The sequence below is a fragment of the Homarus americanus genome, unplaced genomic scaffold (genome assembly GCF_018991925.1).
Source record: "Homarus americanus isolate GMGI-L3 unplaced genomic scaffold, GMGI_Hamer_2.0 scaffold32871, whole genome shotgun sequence".
Taxonomy (NCBI): Eukaryota; Metazoa; Arthropoda; class Malacostraca; order Decapoda; family Nephropidae; genus Homarus; species Homarus americanus.
Window position 1 is genome coordinate 2,040,878 of NW_024748870.1, and position 25,628 is coordinate 2,066,505.

Genomic DNA, 25,628 nt, shown 5'->3' on the forward strand with positions numbered 1-25,628 from the left:
AAGGTGGGTTATTTAGATGAAGCTGGGTGGCAAGGTAGATCTAAATAAACCACAACCACCCTCACCACTACTACCACCACCAACACCATCACAACCATTACTACCACCACTATTACAACAGCCACTTACCACCACCATTACTTCCACCACCACTTACCACCACTATTACAACAGCCACTTACCACCACCATTACTTCCACCACCACTTACCTCCACTATTACAACAGCCACTTACCACAACCATTACTTCCACCACCACTTACCACCACTATTACAACAGCCACTTACCACAACCATTACTTCCACCACCACTTACCACCACTATTACAACAGCCACTTACCACCACTATTACAACAGCCACTTACCACCACCATTACTTCCACCACCACTTACCACCACTATTACAACAGCCACTTACCACAACCATTACTTCCACCACCACTTACCACCACCATTACTTCCACCACCACTTACCACCACCAAAAATACACACTACTCAAGACATTCATGTACATATAAACTCACGTACATATAACATTAACATACGCACATAGAATTACACACAAGATAATAATATCAATAATAACATTACTAATAATAATAACATTAATAATAATAATGACAATAATAATAATAATAAAATCATCATAAACGGGAGAAAATCAACGGTACACAAGACGTAAATAGTGTTGCGCCGCTCACACGCTTCAATACAGTTTACGTTACTGTGTCAACAATCCCGGGAGGTGGTAGCTGCCGGCTATCCTCTCATTAAATAAACTTACGATACCTTCACTGACCTCACCATGGTTCATTTAATAGAAAGTATTTAAGTTTTTATATTTTGTTTGTGGTTTTTTTCAGATGTATAATGAGTTAACTAAAGATAATAAGTTTAAAAATTACTCTAAAGTTACGTATGCCTGTAGAACCTAACCTAATCCCCGAGGTAGTGGGAGTCTATATATTATCTTATTCATGTTGTGGGATTTTCTTCTATGGGATTTTGTCTGGTGGGATTGTCTTTGGGATGATTTTCTTCCCTCCCAGTAGTGTGTGTGTGTGTGGTTGGAGAGGAGGTGGCTGGGAGATTGGAGGTGCTTGGGAAGAGTAAGAAAGGAGATAAGGAGGACAAGAGCTGAGGAGGAAGACCAGGAGGTGGAGGGTGGCCTGGGGTCACTCTCTAACAAGGTCAATGAGCTGCGTCATGGTGGGGGCTGCTGTAGAGACTGAGACTCTGGAGTTACCTGTGTGTGTGTGTGTGTGTGTGTGTGTGTGTGTGTGTGTGTGTGTGTGTGTGTGTGTGATTATTGTATGTATATGTGTATGATTATTGTACGTGTGTGTATGATTATTGCATGTGTGTATGATTCTGCGTAAGATTATTGTATGTATGTATGATTATGATATGTATATGTGTATGAATAATAATCCTCTTTATGATTATGTATGTATGTATGTGCGTATGTATGTATGTGCCCTCGATAATGTAACTGAATCCTAGGATACAAAACAAGTGACTCGGATATCAAGTGTTCGAAGCAACTGAATCAGCGAACAGAACAAGAGAGGAACCAGCCCCGCGCCCTGGGGATCAATGATTCACTCATATGACCTACTCGAGACGCTGACGGTTCGTTTAAGAGGCTTTAAAGCATCGGGTCTGTCAGGGAGGGAGGGAGGGATGGGGGGAGGGAGAGAAGGAAGGAGAGAAGTGAGAGTGCTTCAGTCTGCATGACTGATAAAAGCCAATAGGGAGGGAGTCCGGGTGTGTGTGTGTGTGTGTGTGTGTGTGTGTGTGTGTGTGTGTGTGTGTGTGTGTGTGTGTGTGTGTGTGTGTGTGTGTGTGTCACTATAGGTGAGGGTGGGGGGAGTCGCAGGAATCACCGTGCAGGAGTATGTGTCATCAGGTGTGTACTGTAGGTGTAGGAACGTGTGAATCACCAGGAATATGTGGAAGGGGGGTGTTACCAACCAGGCGTGGGGTGGAGGACAGTGTACAGGCCACTAGGTAGGCGTGTGAGTCACTAGGCAGGCGTGTGACAGGGATGTGTAAGTCGCTAGCGGGACGTGGAGGTCACCAAGTGGGCGTGTGGCGGGAGCGTGTAACAGGGACATGTGTGTGTGTGTGGGGGGGGGGGTCATCAGGTGGGCGTGTGAGGGGCGCGGGAATGGCTCACGTTTCGGCCACACTCGCCACACGCCTGGACACATGATCCCCCACCAAATACCGTGATGGTCGACGCGGGCTGGTGGTGGTGGTGGTCCTTCGTCAGATCTCCTGCCGTGATAGCTCGAACACCAACCATGATCCCTCCCCACACCACCGCCCATGTTACACCCGCCATCTCATACCTCCCAACATACCACACAGGTTTTCTCAGTCAATAAAAAATGGATAACTGACCCCGAGGAAACTTACGTAACTCTAATATCATTGTCTCTTACGTCACAGTATTATCAAGTCTCCCTCCCTCCCTCCTTCCCCCAGACGAGAGAGAGAGAGAGAGAGAGAGAGAGAGAGAGAGAGAGAGAGAGGCTGAAATGGGACGTCATGTTAATATTATACCTTCCAAATGTTGGGGTTAAATTGTAACATAATCAATAACATTTCTATAATCACTTCATTTCTAAATCAATTTCTAATCACACCAATATAAGTATCTAGTCTAGTAACTCAACCTATTAGAAAAACAAAGTATCTTCTCTCAGGCCCACAGTCCATAGTAGGAGGGCAGTTATTGTATTGTAATGAGAACGAAAACTATCCTGTCCTTAAACTGAACTAACGTATCCTTACACTGAACCTATCCCTTCACTGAACTAACCCCTATCCTTACACCGAACTAACCTACCCTTACACTGAACCTATCCCTTCACTGAACTAACCCCTATCCTTACACCGAACTAACCTACCCTTACACTGAACCTATCCCTTCACTGAACTAACCCCTATCCTTACACCGAACTAACCTACCCCTTACACTGAACCTACCCTTACACTGAACCTATCCCTTCACTGAACTAACCCCTATCCTTACACCGAACTAACCTACCCTTACACTGAACCTATCCCTTCACTGAACTAACCCCTATCCTTACACCGAACTAACCTACCCTTACACTGAACCTATCCCTTCACTGAACTAACCCCTATCCTTACACCGAACTAACCTACCCTTACACTGAACCTATCCCTTCACTGAACTAACCCCTATCCTTACACCGAACTAACCTACCCTTACACTGAACCTATCCCTTCACTGAACCTATCCCTACACTGAACTAACCCCTATCCTTACACCGAACTAACCTACCCTTACACTGAACCTATCCCTTCACTGAACCTATCCCTATCCTTACAGAGTTAAATCACCACGGGTCGAGGTGTCCGTTCCCAGATGTCACACAGGGGCGCGGGTGACACAACTTAGCTCAGGTAAGATCATATCACAACAAACAAACATACAAATACGTCTGGGACCTTATATAGCCTACCCCAGCGACTCTCACACTCGACTCGACTGGGCACAAATCCAGCCTCGTCCCACAAGCGGTCACAGGCATTTTTTTTTTAAGATTCGTTTAAGTCATCAGCCAAAAAAAAATAAATAAATAAATAAATAAAGCTTAGTGTGTTTACATAAATTACAAAGATATATCGACTAAGTATAAAAGAAATTCTTACGGATCATTGTTAAACTTTTACTTTCGTTTACAAAATAACAAGAAATCGGTTATCACTTTGGGAAAAAATATGAAAAAAATAATTAGTTGTCACTGATAACACAAAGAATTACATTTCGTGAAGGAATTGAAGAAAGATATATTTATAAGACTGTCTGTGTTCATCCAGTCGTCAGTGTGGGTCTAGTCCTCCAGGTGGCTATATCTCCCGCCATCGCTCACCATAAACGTCACCTCGGTGGTCTAATACTACACAGAGATGTATCCTAAATAAATGAATCGACCATTTACTTCTAAATTTTCACCCCTAGATGCTTTTAATAGTTTTCTGCCTGAACGCGTATTAACCTAACCTAACGAAACTCTTTTTTTACGCAACAATTCTGTACCCCTTCACCCCGGCTGTACCGTCAGTTGTTGGTACAATACTGTATCCTCCTCGCTTGGTAGGAGTAAAGAGCTGTTGTTTATGAAGTTTCTAATTTGTATTCGCGGCAGATTTACACAAACATTATCACCGCTCGTTTTCACCAAAGTCATAGCGTCAAAATCATCACAATAAGCCATTACGAAAGCCATTCTTCAGACAGAGTGAGAGAGAGACCTTGCCGCCCCAAACTGAGTTCCTCGAGCTACTGACGAAGGGCCGCCGTAGGGACCTTCAGGGTTAGTTATGTAAATTCTTTTAACCTAACTAGAGATGCGAGAACACGTGTAGCATCTCATAAGCTGCGGCGTAAAGACCAAAACGATGATTAAAAAAATATCATTAATCTTTCACAGCAACCAAAAGGAGTTCTCTTATCCCTATGTAAGGAGCTAATGAGAACGTACGAATCCTTGAGAAATTTAGACCCAAGTTTTCAATCTCTCTCAGACACAGATCCTCCCGCCCATCATCCTCCCGCCCATCACCCTCCCGCCCATCATCCTCCCGCCCATCACCCTCCCGCCCATCATCCTCCCGCCCATCACCCTCCCGCCCATCATCCTCCCGCCCTCCATCCTCCCGCCCTCCATCCTCCCATTCCTAATTACCAGTTAACATGCTACAAGTCACTGGGGAAGCGTTAAGTACAGGTTAAGCCGCCAATCGTATAAGTGGGCACGCTCATCGGCTCCCGTTTAAGGCTGGAATTTCAGCAGTTCATCAACAAATGGCCATAGAACGTAGTGGAGTTTAAGCCAAGGTAATAAATACCCAGGTATGAATAATTCCCAGGTAATTTACTGAACCTCCTCCTCCTCTTCTTCCCCTTTCTTATATCGACTGTAGGAGCGAGACGGCAGCCAGTCAGCCAAGTTAACCCTCGACTTGGTTAGTGATTGACGGCGAGGTGAATGTAATTAGTCGAGTAATGAATGTGTGAGAGAATGAGAGTGCCTGGGGAGAATACCACCTCCTCCACCCAACACACCCACACACATTGACCCACACACACACATTGACCCACACATCCTTTTAATAACCTTTTTACTAATTATTTTACCATTATAAACATTTAAAACATGTTGTAAAATTAAGAGTATTTTTCCATCTCACGACTTCACAATACATAAGACAGATACCAACCTCAGGTTACCCTCAGCCCGGGGATAAATTCTGAATAACATGAGATATATTTTGGTAAATGTCCCAGCCTCGTGTGGTTAGGTTAGGTTATGAGGGATACAGCTGAAGCCGGAGGGAGATATGTGAAGGGTTCAATGCGTCTTTTAACATCATCTCCTTTTACCAGACACAACGGCTATACAGATAAGGACTCGCCTGTGTAGTGTGACAGTGTTCAGGACCTGCACCATACCCTGCCCCTGCCACACCCTCCCTACCACACCATCCTTTACATCACCCACTGTTCCACCCACTATTCCACCACCCTTTACACCACCCACTGTTCCACCAACCCTTTACACCACCCACTATTCCACCACCCTTTACACCACCCACTATTCCACCACCCTTTACACCACCCACTATTCCACCACCCTTTACACCACCCCATATTTTCCACCACCCTTTACACCTGCCCACTATTCCTACCCTTTACACCACCCCACTATTCCACCACCCTTTACACCACCCACTATTCCACCACCCTTTACACCACCCACTATTCCCACCACCCTTTACACCACCCACTATTCACCAACCCTTTACCACCACTATTCCACCAACCCTTTACACCTGCCTATTCCACCACCCTTTACACCCACTATTCCACCACCCTTCCACCACCACTATTCCTACCTTTACACCACCCACTACCACCACCCCTTTACACCACCCACTATTCCACCACCCTTTACACCACCCACTATTCCACCACCCTTTACACCACCCACTATTCCACCACCCTTTACACCACCCACTATTCCACCACCCTTTACACCACCCACTATTCCACCACCCTTTACACCACCCACTGTTCCACTTCCAGATATCAATATTAACTGTTACATATACAAAAAGTTGTCCAACGGAATAACAGGACTGGATACCATGACGTTTGGCCTTGGTTAAGTAGTACACTCCGTCATAAGAGACATTTGTAAATACCGCTATACAATCGATGTTTTGTAAGTGTGTTTCAGACTCATAAAATATCATCAGCTTACTGGTAAATTAATTAACAGTAAAATAATCTGAACTTTACAGCTTAATCTTTACTTCCGAATATGAGAAATAATTTATCGTTAAAGTTTTATCGTTGGAAGTGTTTAAAAAATGGGGGGGTCTCTCTCTCTCTCTCTCTCTCTCTCTCTCTCTCTCTCTCTCTCTCTCTCTCTCTCTCTCTCTCTCTCTCATATGCAAGGTTTACTAGAGACAATAAACAGTATAAACTATAATTAAATCAGAACACAAAAGACGTTTCCTTAGGCAACATCATCCTGAGAACCAAGGACGACCCCTGCCATCACCTTCAATAAAGACTCAAACAGGTCCTGGTCATGAGCTGTGCGTCTTACATAATTATACTGTACTGTGGCATTATGGTCAAATACAAGGTCAACAGTCTCTACTACTATTGAAAGGTATCAAATAGACTAATAAGTAATCCTAATTCCTATTACGTGATATATCTTCCCTGGTGCTCCGTGTGAAGGTGATAAAAAAATGTTCTTTAATTACCGGCTACCACCACAGAAATAGCCTAGCGTCAGGCCGCACCCTCCTTCACTCAACCACCAGAGACTGCCTGCAGCCACGCCAGGAGGTAAACAAAACCTCCTCTTATTTATCACTAAAATATATATCCTGAAATGTGACACACAGGAAAAAAAAGAAAAATCGGGGTTGGTTGAGAGTGAGTACAGGTCTCCGAGGGGGAATCGAATGTGGAACAAATGGCTGGGTGTAGAATTACTTTCCTACGCCTGTGTTCTGGGTTGTGTTGCCGTCTTTGTGTTGTTGAGTTCTCCTATGTGGTTCATAATACCGTGTAGTTTTAATAACGAGGCAACACCTATGAAGGAATTCTGTTTATGCTTCCCTCACGTAAAAAATGAAATATACTTGGAAACAATTTAAGAAAAACAGCCGTATAGAGAGCCTTAATATCTAACGTAAATAAAGGATATTATTTATTTACATTATGAAAACATAGATAAATATTTTTTTTCCATTGCGATATTCAGAAATTAATTAATACCAAGGCGTAATATTACATCGTTGAAGTGGGATGGCTGGCAGTTGTCGTCACTTAGCGTCACTGTACCGTTTAGTGACTCGTGGACGGACTAGTGATGTTCCAACGACGCCCGCGGTGATGGAGACAGGAAATATGACATTCTAGAGAAAATACATCATTAAAAAGAGAGTCACTGAGTCTATCTACAGTCTGGTGTCAGTTTATCATGTCGGATCTGTTAAATTATAAACCGTAATAGTTGTCAGTCTATGATCATGCGTCTGCCTCGGAAGGTCTACTGAGAAAGGGAATTATTTAAGCTTCTCAAGAAACACTAAATATAAACATTGGTAATAATCTCATACGTGTAGTCAGTTGTGTAGACGTGTAGCCGCTCAGGTGTGAAGTTATGTATAGGTGGCGACATCCAGGTGTGTGATGATGACGGACAAGGATGATGATGACGACGGACAAGTACAAGGACGGACAGATGTGATGTTCAGTTGTGATGAGGTGAAGACGATTCCTTAAGGGGAGAGAGAGACAGGGGGGTCAGAGGGTACAAAGTGTGAAGTACTCTTTGCCTAACCGCCCCCCGCTCTGCCTCACAACACCGTCATTAGATTCTCCTCACTCACAGCCTCATTACTAATACACCATCAAGTTCATAATACTATACACAGTCTCATATGACATTAAAACACATTCAGGTGACGTAACTTAAATTAGGAAGGTTTTATTAATAATTCAACTCGGGTGTTAACCTGGACATTGGTTTTTGCGCACTGGCCATAAACAATGACTTAGGATTTTCAAGACAGTGTAAAATATGTTTGATTATGTGGTAACAGTCTTATATATATATTTACTAATACTATTTTATATGTGGTAATTCAGATAATGTAGAATATATAATGTCCTTGAGATAAATATATAGTATTTGTTTAGGTTTTCAAGAGTGCTCAACCTCACCCAAGTTAATATTGCTGCTGTTATTCACTTTGTATATTTTTCTGATCAAATAAACTGTTTCAATTTCTATAGATTTTTACATGTGCATTTTTTAACAATACTGTAAAGGTAACTAACCAAAGAAAAACGTCAGACAATACAGAGGTAGAGTTCAGTACTGACATACCTAAACCTAACCTAACCTAACCACACATGAAATACACACCAGAAACATGATCGATCTCTGTATAGTGTCGCCTGCCTGGCTGACTGACCGTCCACCCACGTAAGTCATCTTCCACGCCAAGGTCCTTTATAGGGGGAGTTGCCACCTTTCGATGCTTTCTGGTTTAACCTAACCTAACCTGACCCTAGCCTAACCTAACCCGACCCGACCCTACCCTAACCTAACCTGACCCTAGCCTAACCTAACCTAACCCGACCCGACCCTACCCTAACCTAACCCTAGCCTAACCTAACCTGACCCTAGCCTAACCTAACCTGACCCTAACCTAACCTGACCCTAACCTAACCTGACCCTACCCTAACCTAACCTATCTGTGGCCGAAACCCCTATCGAATGTTAAAATATTACTCTTAAATTGAATAAGATTAACAGGAATTGGTTATGAGATGAATGAGTGAGGTGGATTGGTCAGCTCACTCACTCACTCACACACCCACTCACTCACTCACTCACTCACTCACTCACACACCCACTCACTCACTCAGATAAGCAATCATATACCTGACTGACGTGGCTAAAAAAACAAACAGTCATATATCTAACTTATAAGTACACATTGTCATTGCCACCTACCACACTCGGGCATAAAGATTAACACTTATCACCAACACCATTTTGCACTACACTAATGGACTCAAGTCTAACTCAAACAAAAAATCCAGACACTACTCATTACCCAAATAAACAGGTGGTATTAACTTGTAAACAAACTAACCATAAAACCCACTTGTAAACAAACTAACTATAGAAGCCACTTGTAAACAAACTAACTATAAAAGCCACTTGTAAACAAACTACCTGTAAAAGCCACTTGTAAACAAACTACCTGTAAAAGCTGCTTGTAAACCATCGTTAACTACCAATTATTACCTCCCATCAACAGATTATAATGGGATTGTTTATATCACATTCAAGTAGTGTATTCATATGTATGTCTGTCTGTTATTGTTTAATTTTCAATAACAAGAATCAACATCAACAATTGGAAGTTAAAAGTAACGTCCTGTAAACACCACCGTCGTCACACCAATGTTACTTATGTTCCAGGGAAGTAACATAAGTAGCATTGGAGTAACTTACAGAAGCACTTATAAAGAATAATTAATAACAACAATATCACGATAGGAGTAACAGAAGAAGAATAATGGCAAAAGAAGGAGGAAGAGGAGGAGAATAAGAAGTATAGAAGGAGGGGGAAGAGAAGGAGAAAAAGTATTGGAGGAGGAGAAAGAGGAGGAGAAGAAATAGGAGGAGGAAGAGGGGGAGAAGAAGTATAGGAGGAGGAGGAAGAGAGGGAGAAGAAGTATAGGAGGAGGTGGACGGGGAGGAGGAGGTGGGGTGAGGTGGTGTAGGGGCCAGTGACCTTGAGAATGCAGTACCTGGCCTTTGATAATTACTTTAAGTCCACCAGGTGACCACTCTCTCTCTCTGCAGGCTCCTCCTCCTCTTCCTCCCTCTTCTCCTCCTCCACCTCCTATTACTCCCTCTTTTCTTAACCCCCCTCCTCCTCCCTCTTCTCTTCCTTCTCCTCCACCACCTTCTAGATTACTTCCTCTTCCTACAAGCTTCCTCACCTCCTCATCACAAGTTCCTCATTAACTAGCTATCTCCTTCGTTTACTTCCTCATTCTCTTCTATCATTTATTCGTCTCTATCACTATTCTCTTTCATCTGCCCCCCCCTCCCCACCATTTCCTTGTAAGACCTCTCAGATATTTCCTGACTTCCTCTTATCACATTCCTCTCCTAACTACTTCACTCCCACATCCTTCTCCACCTGTCTAGTACTCTCACACTCCTCTCCATCTGCCTACTTCACTCCCCTAATCCCTCTCCACCTCCCAAACACTCCCCCATCCTCTCCACCTCCCAAACACTCCCCATCCCTCTCCCACCTCCCAACACCCCCATCCTCCACCTCCCAAACACCCCCCCCCCATCCCTCTCTACCTCCCTAGCCTCTCCCATCCCTGTGTATCCTTCCCACAACACTCCCTACTCCCTCTCCACTCCCTACTCCCTCTCCACTCCCTACTCCCTCTCCACTCCCTATTCCCTCTCCACTCCACCACAAACAACCGTCTATCTACCTCTGGCTTAAGACTAACCTCTCGTCCTACTATCCATCTTCCCCGACTCTCCCTAGGCCGAAGATTCCCATGGGACGAGGAGGAATGGGATGACTGGGCGGGGCAGTGAGGGGTAGAGTAACGGGGCGGGGCGGAATAGAGGAACAAAGGATGGGCGTGGTCGGGGACGAGGGCGGATGAGAGGTGAGGTTGGGGCGTGAGGGTGAGTTGTAATGGGTTCGGTCAGATAGAGACGAGACCCGCAGCACAGGTGTCGTGTGTTGTGGTAAGGAAGTGGTACTCGGGAAACTCGTCCTATTGACTACGTAGAGGTAAATCTGAGGTAATGGAGATAAGGGAATCGACTCTCACAACAACAACAGCGAGACGTTCTGGGTTATCCGTCAGGGAATATTTAATCATCAATTACGTCAGGTCAGGTTAGGTTAGAATTATGTATTTTCATTTAAAACTTCTATTATAATTATATGTAGATCGTTCCTACACACACACATACACAACTCCCCCCACACATACACAACTCCCCCACACACACACCCCACACACACACACACACCCCACACACATTATAAATATGACCATAAAAACGCAACCTAACTAGCCTAATCTCTACACCTAGCTCAGAATAAGACATCTAACAAGAGTGACCAGCTGACATAAACAGGGGCTCCAGCACTATGACGTAAACAGAGCTCCAACACTTATGACTTGTAAACAGAGGCTCCAACACTATGACGTAAACAGAAGCTCCAACACTGAGCGTAAACAGAGAGCTCCAACACTATGACGTAAACAGAAGCTCCAACACTACTGAGCGTAAACAGAGAGCTCCAACACTATGACGTAAACAGAGAGCTCCAACACTATGACGTAAACAGAGAGCTCCAACACTATGACGTAAACAGAGAGCTCCAACACTATGACGTAAACAGAGAGCTCCAACACTATGGCGTAAACAGAGAGCTCCAACACTATGGCGTAAACACCTCCAGAATAATAGTGTGACGTCATCAGTATCCCGAAACTGGGTGAAAATTAACGTAAATAAAATAAAAATAAATAAATGAAAATTATCCACCGCCAAAATATAATATTGTCTTTGTAACTATGAAATGGGACGAGAAATGAGTTTGTTTTTTGTTTTTCTTGTATATTTTGGTAGGCAGTGGAGGACACATAGTAAGTTTGTTGTATATGTTGTTCTTTGATATTATTAAAGATGGACAGAGAGGAATACTGAGGAGGAGAGAGAGAGAGAGAGAGAGAGAGGGGGGTAAGTAGGTAAAGGAAGAAGGAGGAGACATACTACAGCTCGTGACCAGAGTAATCCCTGAGGGGTATCCTGAAGGAGGGGCGTGTTGGCTGGCCAGTGTGTGTGTGTGTCTCTGGGGCGTCCATCACTCACTGTCTCTCCCTGCTCGAGGTAAAAACATGTGGAAAAACACCTTAACCGACGTGTCGTACCATCCTGGCTCCTGGGGGTGGTTCCCTTGGGGTCGTCCAGGGGAGAGGGGGGTGGTCGTCCAGGGGAAGTAAGTAATAAGGAACATGGTCTTTAATCTATCTGTCTGTCTATCTATCTATCCATCTATCTACCTATCACAGAGGGTGAGTCACTTAGAATGAACCTCTGAGTCAGGTCTGGTTGAACATTTTTTTTATTCGAGTCATGAGATTGAACAAGAGATTCAGTTCGTGTGGATGAGAAAAGTGAGTCAGTCAGATGACGTCGTTCACTGCCACCAGCCGAACTAAATAACAATCGACCTTTACCAGTCTCTCTCTCTCTCTCTCTCTCTCTCTCTCTCTCTCTCTCTCTCTCTCTCTCTCTTTCTCTCTCTCTCTCACCGCTTAATGATAACACCTGTCACTTATACCTGTACTACGACATATGTTAACTGTAATTAATTTTCCCCTGTTTAATCACTATTTAATTCACATAATTCCGTTCCAGGTATTTCTACGGCTCTGTGTCATTAGCAGTGATACTTTACCTTTAAATAGTACTGTAGCTACACACATACACTGAGCTACTAAAGCCCGTTCGACTCTCTGAACCATGAACCCCAAGATTCAGACTCATGAATCCGAGGCATTTATGGATAGAATAATGTATCAGTCTACTGCTTCGGATTCACGAGTCTGAATCTCTCGGGGTTCGTGGTTCACGAGAGGCGTCGGGGTGATCAGAGAGGAGGTGATAGTCTGTGAATTGAAAGTAAACTTTTGGGTATAAGTTTTATTTATAACCCTTTGAGGACGATGGTTTAAGCCCTTTGAGGACGATGGTTTAGACCCTTTGAGGACGATGGTTTAAGCCCTTTGAGGACGATGGTTTAGACCCTTTGAGGACGATGGTTTAAACCCTTTGAGGACGATGGTTTAGACCCTTAGAGGACGATGGTTTAAACCCTTTGAGGACGATGGTTTAAACCCTTTGAGGACGATGGTTTAGACCCTTTGAGGACGATGGTTTAGACCCTTTGAGGACGATGGTTTAAACCCTTTGAGGACGATGGTTTAGACCCTTAGAGGACGATGGTTTAAACCCTTTGAGGACGATGGTTTAAACCTTTTGAGGACGATGGTTTAAACCCTTTGAGGACGATGGTTTAAACCCTTTGAGGACGATGGTTTAAACCCTTTGAGGACGATGGTTTAAACCCTTTGAGGACGATGGTTTAAACCCTTTGAGGACGATGGTTTAAACCCTTAGAGGACGATGGTTTAAACCCTTTGAGGACGATGGTTTAAACCCTTTGAGGACGATGGTTTAAACCCTTTGAGGACGATGGTTTAAACCCTTTGAGGACGATGGTTTAAACCCTTTGAGGACGATGGTTTAAACCCTTTGAAGACGATGGTTTAAACCCTTAGAGGACGAAGGCTGCAATAATCACAATTCCTGTCATACGCAATAATCAATGTCAACACAAAACCTGAAAACAGCTGCCTTAATGTGCAGTAAAAAAATTTATGTAATCTTGTGACTCTCCTTAATTTACTATCCTTATATGAGGTGGTGGTGATGGTGGTGTGTTGTGATGAGTGTGGTGATGCTGGTTATGGTGATGGTCTGTTGGTGACGAAGGTGGTGGTGGTGGTGTGTTGTGATGAGTGTGGTGATGCTGGTTATGGTGATGGTCTGTTGGTGACGAAGGTGGTGGTGATGGTGGTGATGGTGGTGGTAGTAATGGTGGTGGTCATCGTCATCAAATAAATGTTTTTTTATGGCACCATGGTAGCAGCAGCCAATTACCCAGAAGGTAGGGACGTGAGAAGTAGTTAATGACGAAGACCTTGGTTTAGACTCACCTGTCCTGGGTCCCTGATGAGTCTTCTACAGGTAAGTCACACCTCTATCCCTGTCGGAGAAAATTATCACTTAATTTACTGCTGATGGAGTGTGTGAGGTGAGTGTGTAATGAGGTGTATGGGTGTTATGAAACCTCTCTCTCTCTCTCTCTCTCTCTCTCTCTCTCTCTCTCTCTCTCTCTCTCTCTCTCTCTCTCTCTCTCTCTCTCTCTCTCTCTCTCTCTCTCTCTGAAGCAAGGCGTAATCAGGCTTATAAAATCACGTACATTATATCCCCCTTACACTAATGATATAACACACTACAGTATAGCCATGGTTAAGTTAAAAATAAAAGTTCCTACACGCTAATACAAACACCATTAATATATTTTATTTATATTTTAATAGCGAACAAGTTAAATAGTGTCAACATATCCAGTGGAGACAACAAAAGAGAATAGTAATGCGTGAGGTTTGGACAAGACCATACTTGGGATATACGATTTGGTATGCCGAGTTGCTTTGTTGTCATGGTGAAACTCCGACCCCCTGTCTCGCTTTAATCCTTCTCATTAATGCCGCGTCGAGGGGGGGAAGGTGGGAGGGCTGGATAAGGTAGAAGGATGGATAATGATGGAACATAATAACATCAGGATTCTACAGGAGGGGCGGTACTGGTACGTGGTAGGTTAGCTAAGTCACCACCATTAGCAGAAGTTCCCCCTCCTCCTCACCTTACCTCTCCTCCTCCCCGCCGCCGCCGCCCTAGAGACAACACCGCGGTCTGTGAGTCTTAAGATGGTATCCTGAAGGTGGGGGTGAAGGAGGAGATACTCGAAGGTGTGTGTGTGTGTGTGTGTTTAAATATGAATATGTAAAAGTTTTGTTTGTATGTATATTTATGTTTGCGTGTGTTTGTATCTTAATATTTGAACGTGTTTGTGTGTTTATGTATATATGTATGATTCGTATGTTTATGAGAGAGGTGTTTATTTACTCAACAACTGTGAATACACACGCACACATACACAGACACACGCAGACACACACACACACACACACACACACACACACACACACACACACACACACACACACAAAATCATCGTCACGCGAAATATGTGGGACTAAACCAAGACAGATTCCAACACTACAACTCAGCCAAGTGGAGGTACTAATGGTCACCCAGCTGTTAACGCCACACCCTTCACTGTCTGTCTGTCTGTCTATCTGTCTGTCTGTTACACCATTCATTGTCTGTCTGTCTGTCTGTGGTTACGGTTTCTTCCCTCCGATCGTCTCACAAGCTGTTAATTTATTACGATAATGAGAGAGAGAGTCTCACAAGCTGTTAATTTATTACGATAATGAGAGAGAGAGAGAGAGAGAGAGAGAGGAAGGGGATAAACAGAAAAACAGAGAAAGAAAATCGAAAAAAGCAAAACAAACAGAAAATCAAAACAGTAAACAAGGAAGAGGAACAGTGGAAGAGACTACTGTTATACTGTTAACACGTGTGACCAGCGCCTCCCCGCGTGTAGCATAACCCGCCAATTTTCACGCCGCCACAACTCACCAAACTCAGAAGCAGTGAATAGGCTTAAAACACGGCGAAGGTGAGAGATTTTTACGAGACAGCTGACCCCCCCCCTCCACCCCCTTCTCCTCCCTCCTACCTAAACACACACACACACCTCTACCCTCACCAAAAAAATATAAAAAAATACAAATAAGGTTAATAATTCAGCCAGAAAAGGATGATGGAATATGGGCATGATAACGAATTGGAGTCAAGTGGTCTCCTCAAGCGGTAAAAAACGGGACTAATCTAATAAACGAGCTTGAAGTCATCGTCGTCAAAGGGTTAAGCTATCGTAGTCAAGGGGTTAAGCTATCGTCGTCAAAGGGTTAAGCTATCGTCGTCAAAGGGTTAAGCTATCGTCGTCAAAGGGTTAAGCTAGCGTCGTCAAAGGGTTAAGCTATCGTCGTCAGCGTTGCTTAATACGTCGTCAAAGGGTTAAGCTATCGTCGTCAAAGGGTTAAGCTAGCGTCGTCAAAGGGTTAAGCTATCGTCGTCAAAGAGTTAAGCTATCGTCATCAGAGGGTTAAGCTATCGTCGTCAAAGGGTTAAGCTATCGTCGTCAAAGGGTTAAGCTATCGTCGTCAAAGGGTTAAGCTATCGTATCTCAAAGTCCACCTTATTTTATCGTCGTCATATTTTATCCACTTGTCACTTTAAACTATAACTTCTAAACAATAATCTATTTAGACCATAAAAAATGTCACACCAGAACGTTAAAAGATTATATTGTGTAATATGTTTATACTTACATATATACATACATACATACATACATTAAAAAACAGTATGTGAACTATCAATCAATTTTGCACTTAAAAAAAATATGTGTCGTTTGTAAGTATAAATTTCTCATCTTTGTGATCTAACCGACCCTTACAGAGCGCGGTAGATCAACACCCGTCAACAGAAATGGAGTTTACCATATTGGGAACTATTGGCAGAGCCTTTCAGAGAAGCAACCCAACACACAGCCATGGTTACATTCTTAATATCGATCTTTTAATTCACTTTTTATTTGTTTTTATGTTGTTGTTTTTTAATGTGAATCAGTTACAAGGTTATTATTCGCTTTAATAGGGATGAGTTTTGTTTAGTGATCAAGGTTTTATACAGTTTTATGTGAGGTAAGCAGTAGCGTCATGCTTAATGGATCTGTTTTTACGTTAATAAATTCAGCAGATACCCGCTTTAATGTCCTTGAATTAAATCAGTTGACGAACTTAACATTCTGAGAGAGAGAGAGAAAAAAAAAGTACGACCCAGACTACTCGAGTGAATGTACTCAGGGGCTAGTTGAGTGTGGGAAGTGTAAGGTCGAGAACAGTCAAGCTGGCCTGGTGGTGCTGGCTCGCCCGGTGTGTGGAGAAGCAGCAGCAGGCAGGGTGGCGGGCAAGCTGGGGGTTGGGCGTGCCCCGGGTATAGGGAACGTGAACTCCACCCAGTGTGCTGTCTTGTACCCGGCCCAGTACCCTCCTCCTCCACTCCCACGCCGGGGGGAGGAGAGGGGAAGAAAGGATTGACTTAAGCGCAGCATCACTCCACCAGCAGAGACCGTCGCAAGAGTTAGTGAGAGGAAGGGGAGGAGGAGGAGGCTGGTCACTGAGGTACTGTTGTTGATCACTGTGAGGAGGGGGTGGAGGGGGGAGGGGGAGATGGGAGGGGGAAGGGGAGGGAGAGACTACTCTTCATCAGCGGAGCAATACACTAATGAACGATCTTTCTCCAGTGATATATTGTACTCTATAAATTGTGTTCAACGTCATTGGCTTCTTGTAATCTCTCTCTCTCTCTCTCTCTCTCTCTCTCTCTCTAGCACCTCCCGCATCTTACTATTAACACACATTAAGACCTTTACATAAGCCTTCTCTTACTCCCATAATAACATACTTGAGGTACACACACCCAAACACCACCCTCAGTCGATAGAGTACTTGTGGGGTCTCGTAGTGTCCAGACATTTAGGGGATACTGAAACATATTATTTATCGCGGTGATTTAGCCTCGTCTGGCGTGTAAGACTTGGTGAACCTCTGCAACTTAAAGGCCATGGCTGGTGTTATTATAAATACATTGAACGTTAAAAGAGTAAAGCAATTTAGTAAGTGGAAGATAATTGTTTTAATTGAAGAAGGAAGAAGATTACACGGTTGTAAATAAACGCTGATGCCTCACAATATAAACTTTAGGTTCGTTGTCCGTAAATCTAGCCAGTACAATAACAGCTGAACCCTACACTCCCGGCTGGGCATATCTCACTCCATATATTACTGGTTACCTTGCCCACACCCGTCCTTCCCAGACTCCCGCCCTTACCATCTTCTTGTGACCTCCCCGCCACATCTGCCAACATTATTACCTTCCACGAATGTTATATCTTGTTAACCTCGCCGAAAATAAGAAAGGGGGTACAGTACTGATCTCTTAATTATCTTACCTAAATATAGATAAAGAAAAACTAACATTGAAACAAGTTAAAAGGCATTTGAGTTGAGTTACAAGATGGTACAGTGTGTGGATTTTGTCACAGAAAGAAAATATGGGTAAAATTTCAGAAAAAAACGTACAAAGAAAATTCCTCAAACATCGGTAGATCCTAGACTCAAATATTTTAGGGATTAACTCAAATATTTTAGGGATTAACTTACCTTTTTAGGGCAGGAATCCCTTTGTGTGACAGTAATAGACTAAAGAAGATATTACGTAGACAAATATTCAAATACTTGCCAGGTAGGGAGAAGGAAATTCTTCGGTCGTCTGGTAAACACAGCTATACCACAAAGGCAACTTAACAGAGGCGACTCACAGGTGGCAATCCTATGTCGTTTGGGTTCAACTTGATTACTAATGGTGGAGAGTTACATTAAACCGGGAATGACTATCTGTTATGGGAAATAGCTACTTTAAACGGGGAATAGCTACTTTAAACGAGAAATAGCTACTTTAAATGGGAAATAGCTACTTTAAACGGGAAATAGCTACTTTAAACGGGAAATAGCTACTTTAAATGGGAAATAGCTACTTTAAACGGGAAATAGCTACTTTAAACGGGAAATAGCTACTTTAAACGGGAAATAGCTACTTTAAATGGGAAATAGCTACTTTAAACGGGAAATAGCTACTTTAAACGGGGAATAACTACATTAAACGGGAAATAGCTACTTTAAACTGGAAATATTAGCTACTTTAAACGGGAAATAGCTACTTTAAACGAAGGATATCTACTTTAAACGGTGCTCTACGTTAAATAAGAGCTAGCCATCTTAAACTGCTAGTCCCTACGTTAAAAGGAGGAATAGCGATTAGGTTTTGTACAAGACGTCCCATAAGTAACTCCCCATAAGAAACTATTATCTTTTTAAGGGAAGATAATAACAAATTAACCAAGATAACACTAGAGAGAGGATGAGTTAGTTTTATATTCGTGTGAGTTAAAATGAATAAGGAGGGAATTGAGTCTTGGCAGGAAGCTTCCCTACGTGTACTGTGGAGCGTCACGTCTCTACAACCCCGAGAACGGTGAACGCTTTTGTTACCCGGATGTGATAAGTTATCTCATCAAGAGGGAGAGACAGACAGACAGAGACATAGATAGACAGGCAGACGGACAGACAGAGATAGACAGGCAAACAGACAGAGATTGAGAGATAGAAAGATGATCGTTGTATAAAGAAAGAAAGAAAGAGACTCGTTAGTATGGCCGAAAGAATGATACAGAGAACGAAGGAGATAAAGAAAGTGAAAGAGAGAAAGAAAGAAAATGAGAGAGAAAGAAAGAAAGTGAGAGAGAAAAAGTGAAAAAGAGAAAGAAAGAAAATGAGAAAGAAAGAAAGTGAAAGAGAGAAAGAAAGAAAATGAGAGAGAAAGAAAGAAAATGAGAGAGAAAATGAGAAAGAAAGAAAGTGGGAGAGATAGAGATAAAGGAGAGAGACTGGAGCTAGTGATGTACTCAGACCCAACAAACTCACACTGTATGTACCAGTGATCTAACTTTATTTCTAGAACTGCTTATCTAAATTTTCCTGTTCTCATCTCAGCTTTGAGAATCTGAACTTTAAAGCTTTCGGGTAATAATATATTTTACCTGTAGTTTACCTTTAATTATTAAGGATCACCTGAAGATTAGACACCTTAGCTTATTTCACCTGAGTTATAACCACCCTAACGATAACCTAGTCTAACCAAATTCTAACATAAACCCAACCTAATTTAACCAGACTCTAACATAACCTAACATAAGAGACCCTAACCTAACTTAACCTAATTCCTCCAGGTAGGATTAGTTTAATCAGCAGATGCAATAAGCTAGTGGGCTAATCTTCATGTATTTTTTATATACAGTGAAACCTCCATCTAACGAACTATATAGAGATGAAAGTCCGTTATAGCGAGAGTCCATTACATAAGAAACTCCCCATATAACGAACCATATATAGAGAGAAGTCCATTATATCGAGGGTCCATTACATATAAAAACCCCCCATATAACGAACTATATATAGAGAGAGAGGCGCCCGTTATATGTAGGTATCACTTTCGTCGATAATATTACCCTGATTTAAGGTCTTTAAATCTGTATAACTACTATTCCTCACAGTCACCACCAGATGAATTTAAATATATTCACAGCATCGTTTCCCTTAGTCGATAATCAGGCCAGTTTACCTGTGCCGCCAAGAGAGATGCTTGCATTTTTCAGTGGCTGTATTTATCGCCATCATCGTCCTGTACACGTCATCATCATTTCCGACTATATATGTACAGTCCCCCTTCACTAGTGCGTTTACAGGGGCTCGTCACAGTCACCTCCACTACCGCGTTTACAGGGGCTCGTCACAGTCACCTCCACTACCGCGTTTACAGGGGCTCGCCACAGTCCCCTTCACTATAGCCACGCACACAGACACGTATGAGTGCACGTATTAGTTACACACACACACACACACACACACACACCTTCCTAAAGACAGATAGATACACAGTGGTAAAGCACCTTACACCAGAGACCTACAATCAATGTTTAGGTGTGTGTGTGTGTGTGTGTGTGTGCGTGTGTGTGTGTGTGTGTGTATGTGTGTGTGTGTGTGTGTATGTGTGTGTGTGTGCGTGTGTGTGTGTGTGTGTGTGTGTGTGTATGTGTGTGTGCGTGTGTGTGTGTGTATGTGTGTGTGTGCGTGCGTGTGTGTGTGTGTGTGTGCGCGTGTGTGTGTAAACCACGGATTCACAATTAACATTTAGAATCACCTTAAGATTAACTATCGCAACTTATTTTAACCTCAAGATTAACCACCCTAACCTAACCTAACCCAACCTAACCTAACCTAACCCACCCTAACCTAACCTAACCCGGTATTTAATCATCAGGTAAAATAAGCTAGGGGTGTCTAATCTTCAGGTGATCCGCATATCTACACGTTAACGAAAAAACAAAATAAACCAGAAACTTAATTAAAACTGAGCTTGAACTCATAAAGGTGGAGCCCTGGGAACTGACGGGTAGACGGACGATCACACGGACAGACCAGAAATACAGACAGACATACAGACACAGCCAGACGAACACATACACAGATAGGCAAGACATACAGACATGTAGAACAAATACACACACACACACACACACACATACAAACGTACAGATAGACGGGCAAAGGAGACAGTATAAACGCACACACACACACACACAGAGACACGACCTGTTCTGTAATACGTCATTCTGTGTGACGTCACGAGGTATGGGTTTAGACATCCATGTAACCAAACACTCTACTGTACCTCTCAGCTTACCCTCGTTCTCTACCTCTCACTCTAGTACCTCTCACTCTGTTCTCTACCTCTCACTCTAGTACCTCTCACTCTACTCTCTACCTCTCACTCTAGTACCTCTCACTCTACTCTCTACCCCTCTCTCTACTCCTACCTCTCACTCTACTCTCTACCCCTCACTCTACTCTCTACCTCTCACTCTACTCTCTACCTCTCACTCTACTCTCTACCCCTCATTACTCTACCTCGCATTCTAGATTAGATTAGGTTAGGTAAGGTTAGGTTAGTTTAAGTTAGGATTACGGCATTTTAATCTTTAGGTAAAATAAACTGGAAAGGGGGGTTAATCTTCATGTAACCCCCCTCCTTAACCCTCCCACACTCCAACCTTTCCCGAACCTCACCAGAAATATTGATTCATTGAAGTTGTTATGAAAGTCTTGTTGATTATAGTGGATCACGTTCGCTGTCCAGTGTTTCCAAAACGTGTAGTGGAAAACAAAAGAGGACTTGGAGGGGAGAGTTTTTCGCTGTTGATAATATCGTCTCGAGTGTGTTTGACTGCACTTGGAATAGTAAAAGCTAGAAATAGTTAAAGGTTTTGGTTTACAAGTTGTGGTTGTGTAATTTTGTGGGTTTTTTTTATATTGGTCATTCCCGTCTTTATACATTCAGTTTATTTTGTCTCCTTATTTTTACCTTATACTGCTTATTCCTATTCCCTTACACTCTCTCTCCCTCATACTACTCACTCTTATCCCCTCACACTGTCTAAATTTCCTCCCGTACGCTGCCTCCTCATACAACATCTGTTTACCACCGTCACACCCACAAACAAAAGACAGTCAGACGCTGTTTTTTTGTTTTCCTTTAACCCTGAGTAGACTTATTATCGTGTAAATGAGGTAATATTTTGTCAATGGACGCCAAAGGTGTGTCGAGGGGGATTTTTTTAGTCACCTGAGATAGAATACAAAAGGTGAAGCTAGTTGGTGATGATTGGGAGTTGTTTGTGGTAGGCTAAGTGTGTGTGTTAATACTGCCCAACCAACATCCAAGGGGCGAAACAAAGGCGTTCTGCAGGGTAATAGTCCCATCCTGTTCTCAAACTCCAGAGATAAAATGTATTTAAAAGAAAATCCTTTAAATTTTTATTACCTGCACAAACTTTCTAAATCACATATAGTATTTTAAGAAAGTAGATTGTATTTTGGTGAAAGTTTTAATTAGAATGTTGAAAGTAGTTTAAAATGCTGGAGTAAGAATGTTGTTACGGTGTGTGTGTGTGTGTACAGTAAGATCTTCAGAGAGCATTATAAGAAGGTGGTAATTCTTGAATGGTTGCAGGTTATGTGAAAAGGTCCATTCGGTGATATTTTCTCTATCTCTCTCTCTCTCTCTCTCTGTCCATCAAATTTACTTCACTCACACTTTAAAGGAAACGAAACACGTGTACATATAGGGGGTTAAAGCCTCCTCCCCCTCTACACTTTGATCAAAAAATTCTTTATTGTGTTAAAGTTTTGCTTTTATGAATCCATCAATATTTACCCTTGGTTTATGGATAATGGTAAAGGTTGAGAGATGGATTAAAGGATAGGAATGGTTATAGTTCATAGAGACTAATGATGTGAGGAAGATGTGAACGACTCTAGGTGAGGGGTGAGGAGGGGTGACCTAATGATGCTAAACACCTGAACTAGTGTGTGTGTGTGTGTGTGTGTCGTGCAGCTCCTGGTGTAGGTGAGGGGGGTCAGCCAGCACCCCGCCCGGCTCAGGTACACAATACAGGAAATGTCCACAACATGACGAAGTGGCGTAATCCTCACCCCCTCTCCTCCTCCTTGTCTGAACCTCACGTGGGATGTGTGTGTGTGTGTGTGTGTGTGTGTGTGTGTGTGTGTGTGTGTGTGTGTGTGTGTGTGTGTGTGTGTGCGTGTGTGTGTGTGTCTTTCTCTCATTCCATACCTGATTGCTTCTCCACTTACGATATAGATCTTGTTCGCCATCATGACCTTTAACCCCTCCACATTTGTTCCTATCGGCGCCCATCATCCCTGGACACGCCGCCCCATCACACATTCCCACGCCTGCCATCATCATTCCCACGCCTGCCACCACCCTCCACACACGCCTGCCACCACTCCCCACGCCTACCACCACTCCCACACCTGCCACCACCACTCCCACCACGCCTGCCACCACCACTCCCACTGCCACCCTCCCACACTGCCCCACCATTCCCCTATCCCTTACCACTCCCCCGCCTACACCACTCCCTGTCCCCACACCCACCACTCCCGTGTCACCCGCCCAATTTGGCCCTACCTGGAGACTCCCTCTAGCTGATCACCTGTAGATTAGCCCCCCCCCATCTTACAGTAATTCACCTGATAATTAAACTCTCTAACACTACCTGGGAGGGGTTAGGTTATGTTATGTTATGTTAGATTAGGTTAGGTTAGGCTTGATTAGATTAGGTTAGCGTTAGGTTATGTTATGTTAGGTTAGGTTAGATTAGCGTCGGGGTGGTTAATCTTAAGGTGATACAAATTGGGAAGGAAAGACGGGAGAGGGAAGAGGATGAGAGGAAGGAAAGGGAAGGGAAGGAAGAGAGGAAGTGGGGATGAGAGGAAAAAGAAAAGGGAAGATGAAGAAACGAGATTTAAAGGAAAGGAGATGAAAGATAGAGAAGTTAGCAACAATAGTAGTAGTGCTGATGTTGGTAGTAGCAGCGAGCGCCAGACAGTGTAGGTGGTGGAGGGAACACGTGTTGTGGTAGACTATTCTGAGGTGTGAGGTAGGTAAGTGCTGGCCACCGTCTGTCTGTTCTGCCGTGTTGTCTTATACCAAACTTCCACTTACCACTAATTAAATTCAGTGCCATGTAGATTTTTCGTCCTTTTAAACTTAATATATTGAAGAGGTCATTTTTTTTTACTGGTGGCTGAGAAATTTGTGTTGTTATTTGACTTGTAAACTTGTATAATGCGAATCTATAGACCTAGGTGAGAATATTAGGCACCCTCAGTATATTTTACCTGATGATTAAATACTCTAACGTTACCTGGGGGTTAGATTAGGTCGAAGTTAGGTTAGGGCTGGGTTAGGTTAGGTTAGGTTAGGTTAGGGCTGGGTTAGGTTAGTATTAGGGTGGTTAATCTTAAGCTGAAGTAAGCTGGGGTGCCTAATCTTCAAGTTAGCCGCATAAAATTTTCCTCTTACCACATAACACTAAATACAATCGTTTGTAGACAACTTGAGGAAAACCTGGAGTTCGCGGAAGCCACTCTGGTCAGCTGATCCGACGTGCCGGGCCGACACCCACCACCCACACACACACAAATACCCACACACCAACACCTACACACACTCAAATACCCACACACCAACACCCACACACACACACACACACACGCACGCACACACACACACACACACACACACACACACACACACACACACACACACAGCCCAGTCCCAACATTGTAAAATTATCAATAACATAATAAACCAGTGTATTCACTCCCAGTAAACACTACTCCTTGCACTGTCACTATGTTGAAATGAACTGTAGTTTGAGCTTTTCCCCATCTAGTTATTATATATCTTATTTGTATCACTTATGTGACTTGTATATTATTTGTAATTCGAAACCCATTCCCCAAATATGTAACTGTATATTTTCAGCCTTCTGGCTGCCAAGCTCTTTCAATAAACCGTTAATTATTATTCATTATTATTATTATTACACCAACACAAATCCCACAGAAAATCGAAAGTATTATTCCTCTTGAAGTAGTGAACAGTGCAGTGAGTAGTACAAGTATCGTAAGTAGAACACCTGTGGGAATGTTTGACAGGTAGGTGTTCTTTTCCAGCACCGACCAGCACCGTGACACGCTTTTACCCCGTAAGTGTTCATAACTCTCTATTGAACACTGCGTAACACTTCTATCGTTTACCCCCTCATCGCCGTGCGAGTGTTCTGTTTACACTTGTTTCTAATCTTCGTTACTATGAGGCAATGTTTTTTTAATGGGTTCTATTGTACTGGTAACGTGACACTGACTACTTGATGACCATTCGACGCCACGGTCTCACGGTTGAGTGCCCCAGTCATACCATGTGGTCAGGTGCAAGTCTTAAGAGGCCTGGGTCATCTGCCGCCACCCACCACTACACACTAAACAATAACTTATTCCACATTACTAACTTCAACTCTACTCCCCTTCATCAAGTATCAAGGAGTACTGGACTCCACAAGCAAGCTTTAACTTACCTTTATACTATTGGAGTAGCCGGAGCGAGGTACCAGAGACAGCGTAGAGTAAACACACACGCAGAGGAGAGCACGAGGAGAGCACGAGGAGGCCCCCATCTG

General features: G+C 43.1%; 1 protein-coding gene across 4 annotated transcripts in view; it reads right to left on the reverse strand.

Moving 5' to 3' along the window:
* The window catches only part of LOC121853148 (tetraspanin-9-like), a 48,817-nt gene extending 23,189 nt beyond the window's left edge, over window positions 1-25,628 (reverse strand). Inside the window, exons 1-3 of one of the 4 annotated variants that reach the window (XM_042347091.1) lie at window positions 25,527-25,628; window positions 13,921-13,970; window positions 7,683-7,843 (exon numbers count right to left, since the gene is read on the reverse strand). In XM_042347091.1, the coding sequence (XP_042203025.1) occupies window positions 7,683-7,744 (62 nt within the window). In that variant the 5' untranslated portion in view covers window positions 7,745-7,843; window positions 13,921-13,970; window positions 25,527-25,628. The remainder of the gene's footprint in view (window positions 1-7,682; window positions 7,844-13,920; window positions 13,971-25,526) is intronic. The other 3 variants (XM_042347093.1, XM_042347092.1, XM_042347094.1) reach the window with 3 other exon arrangements.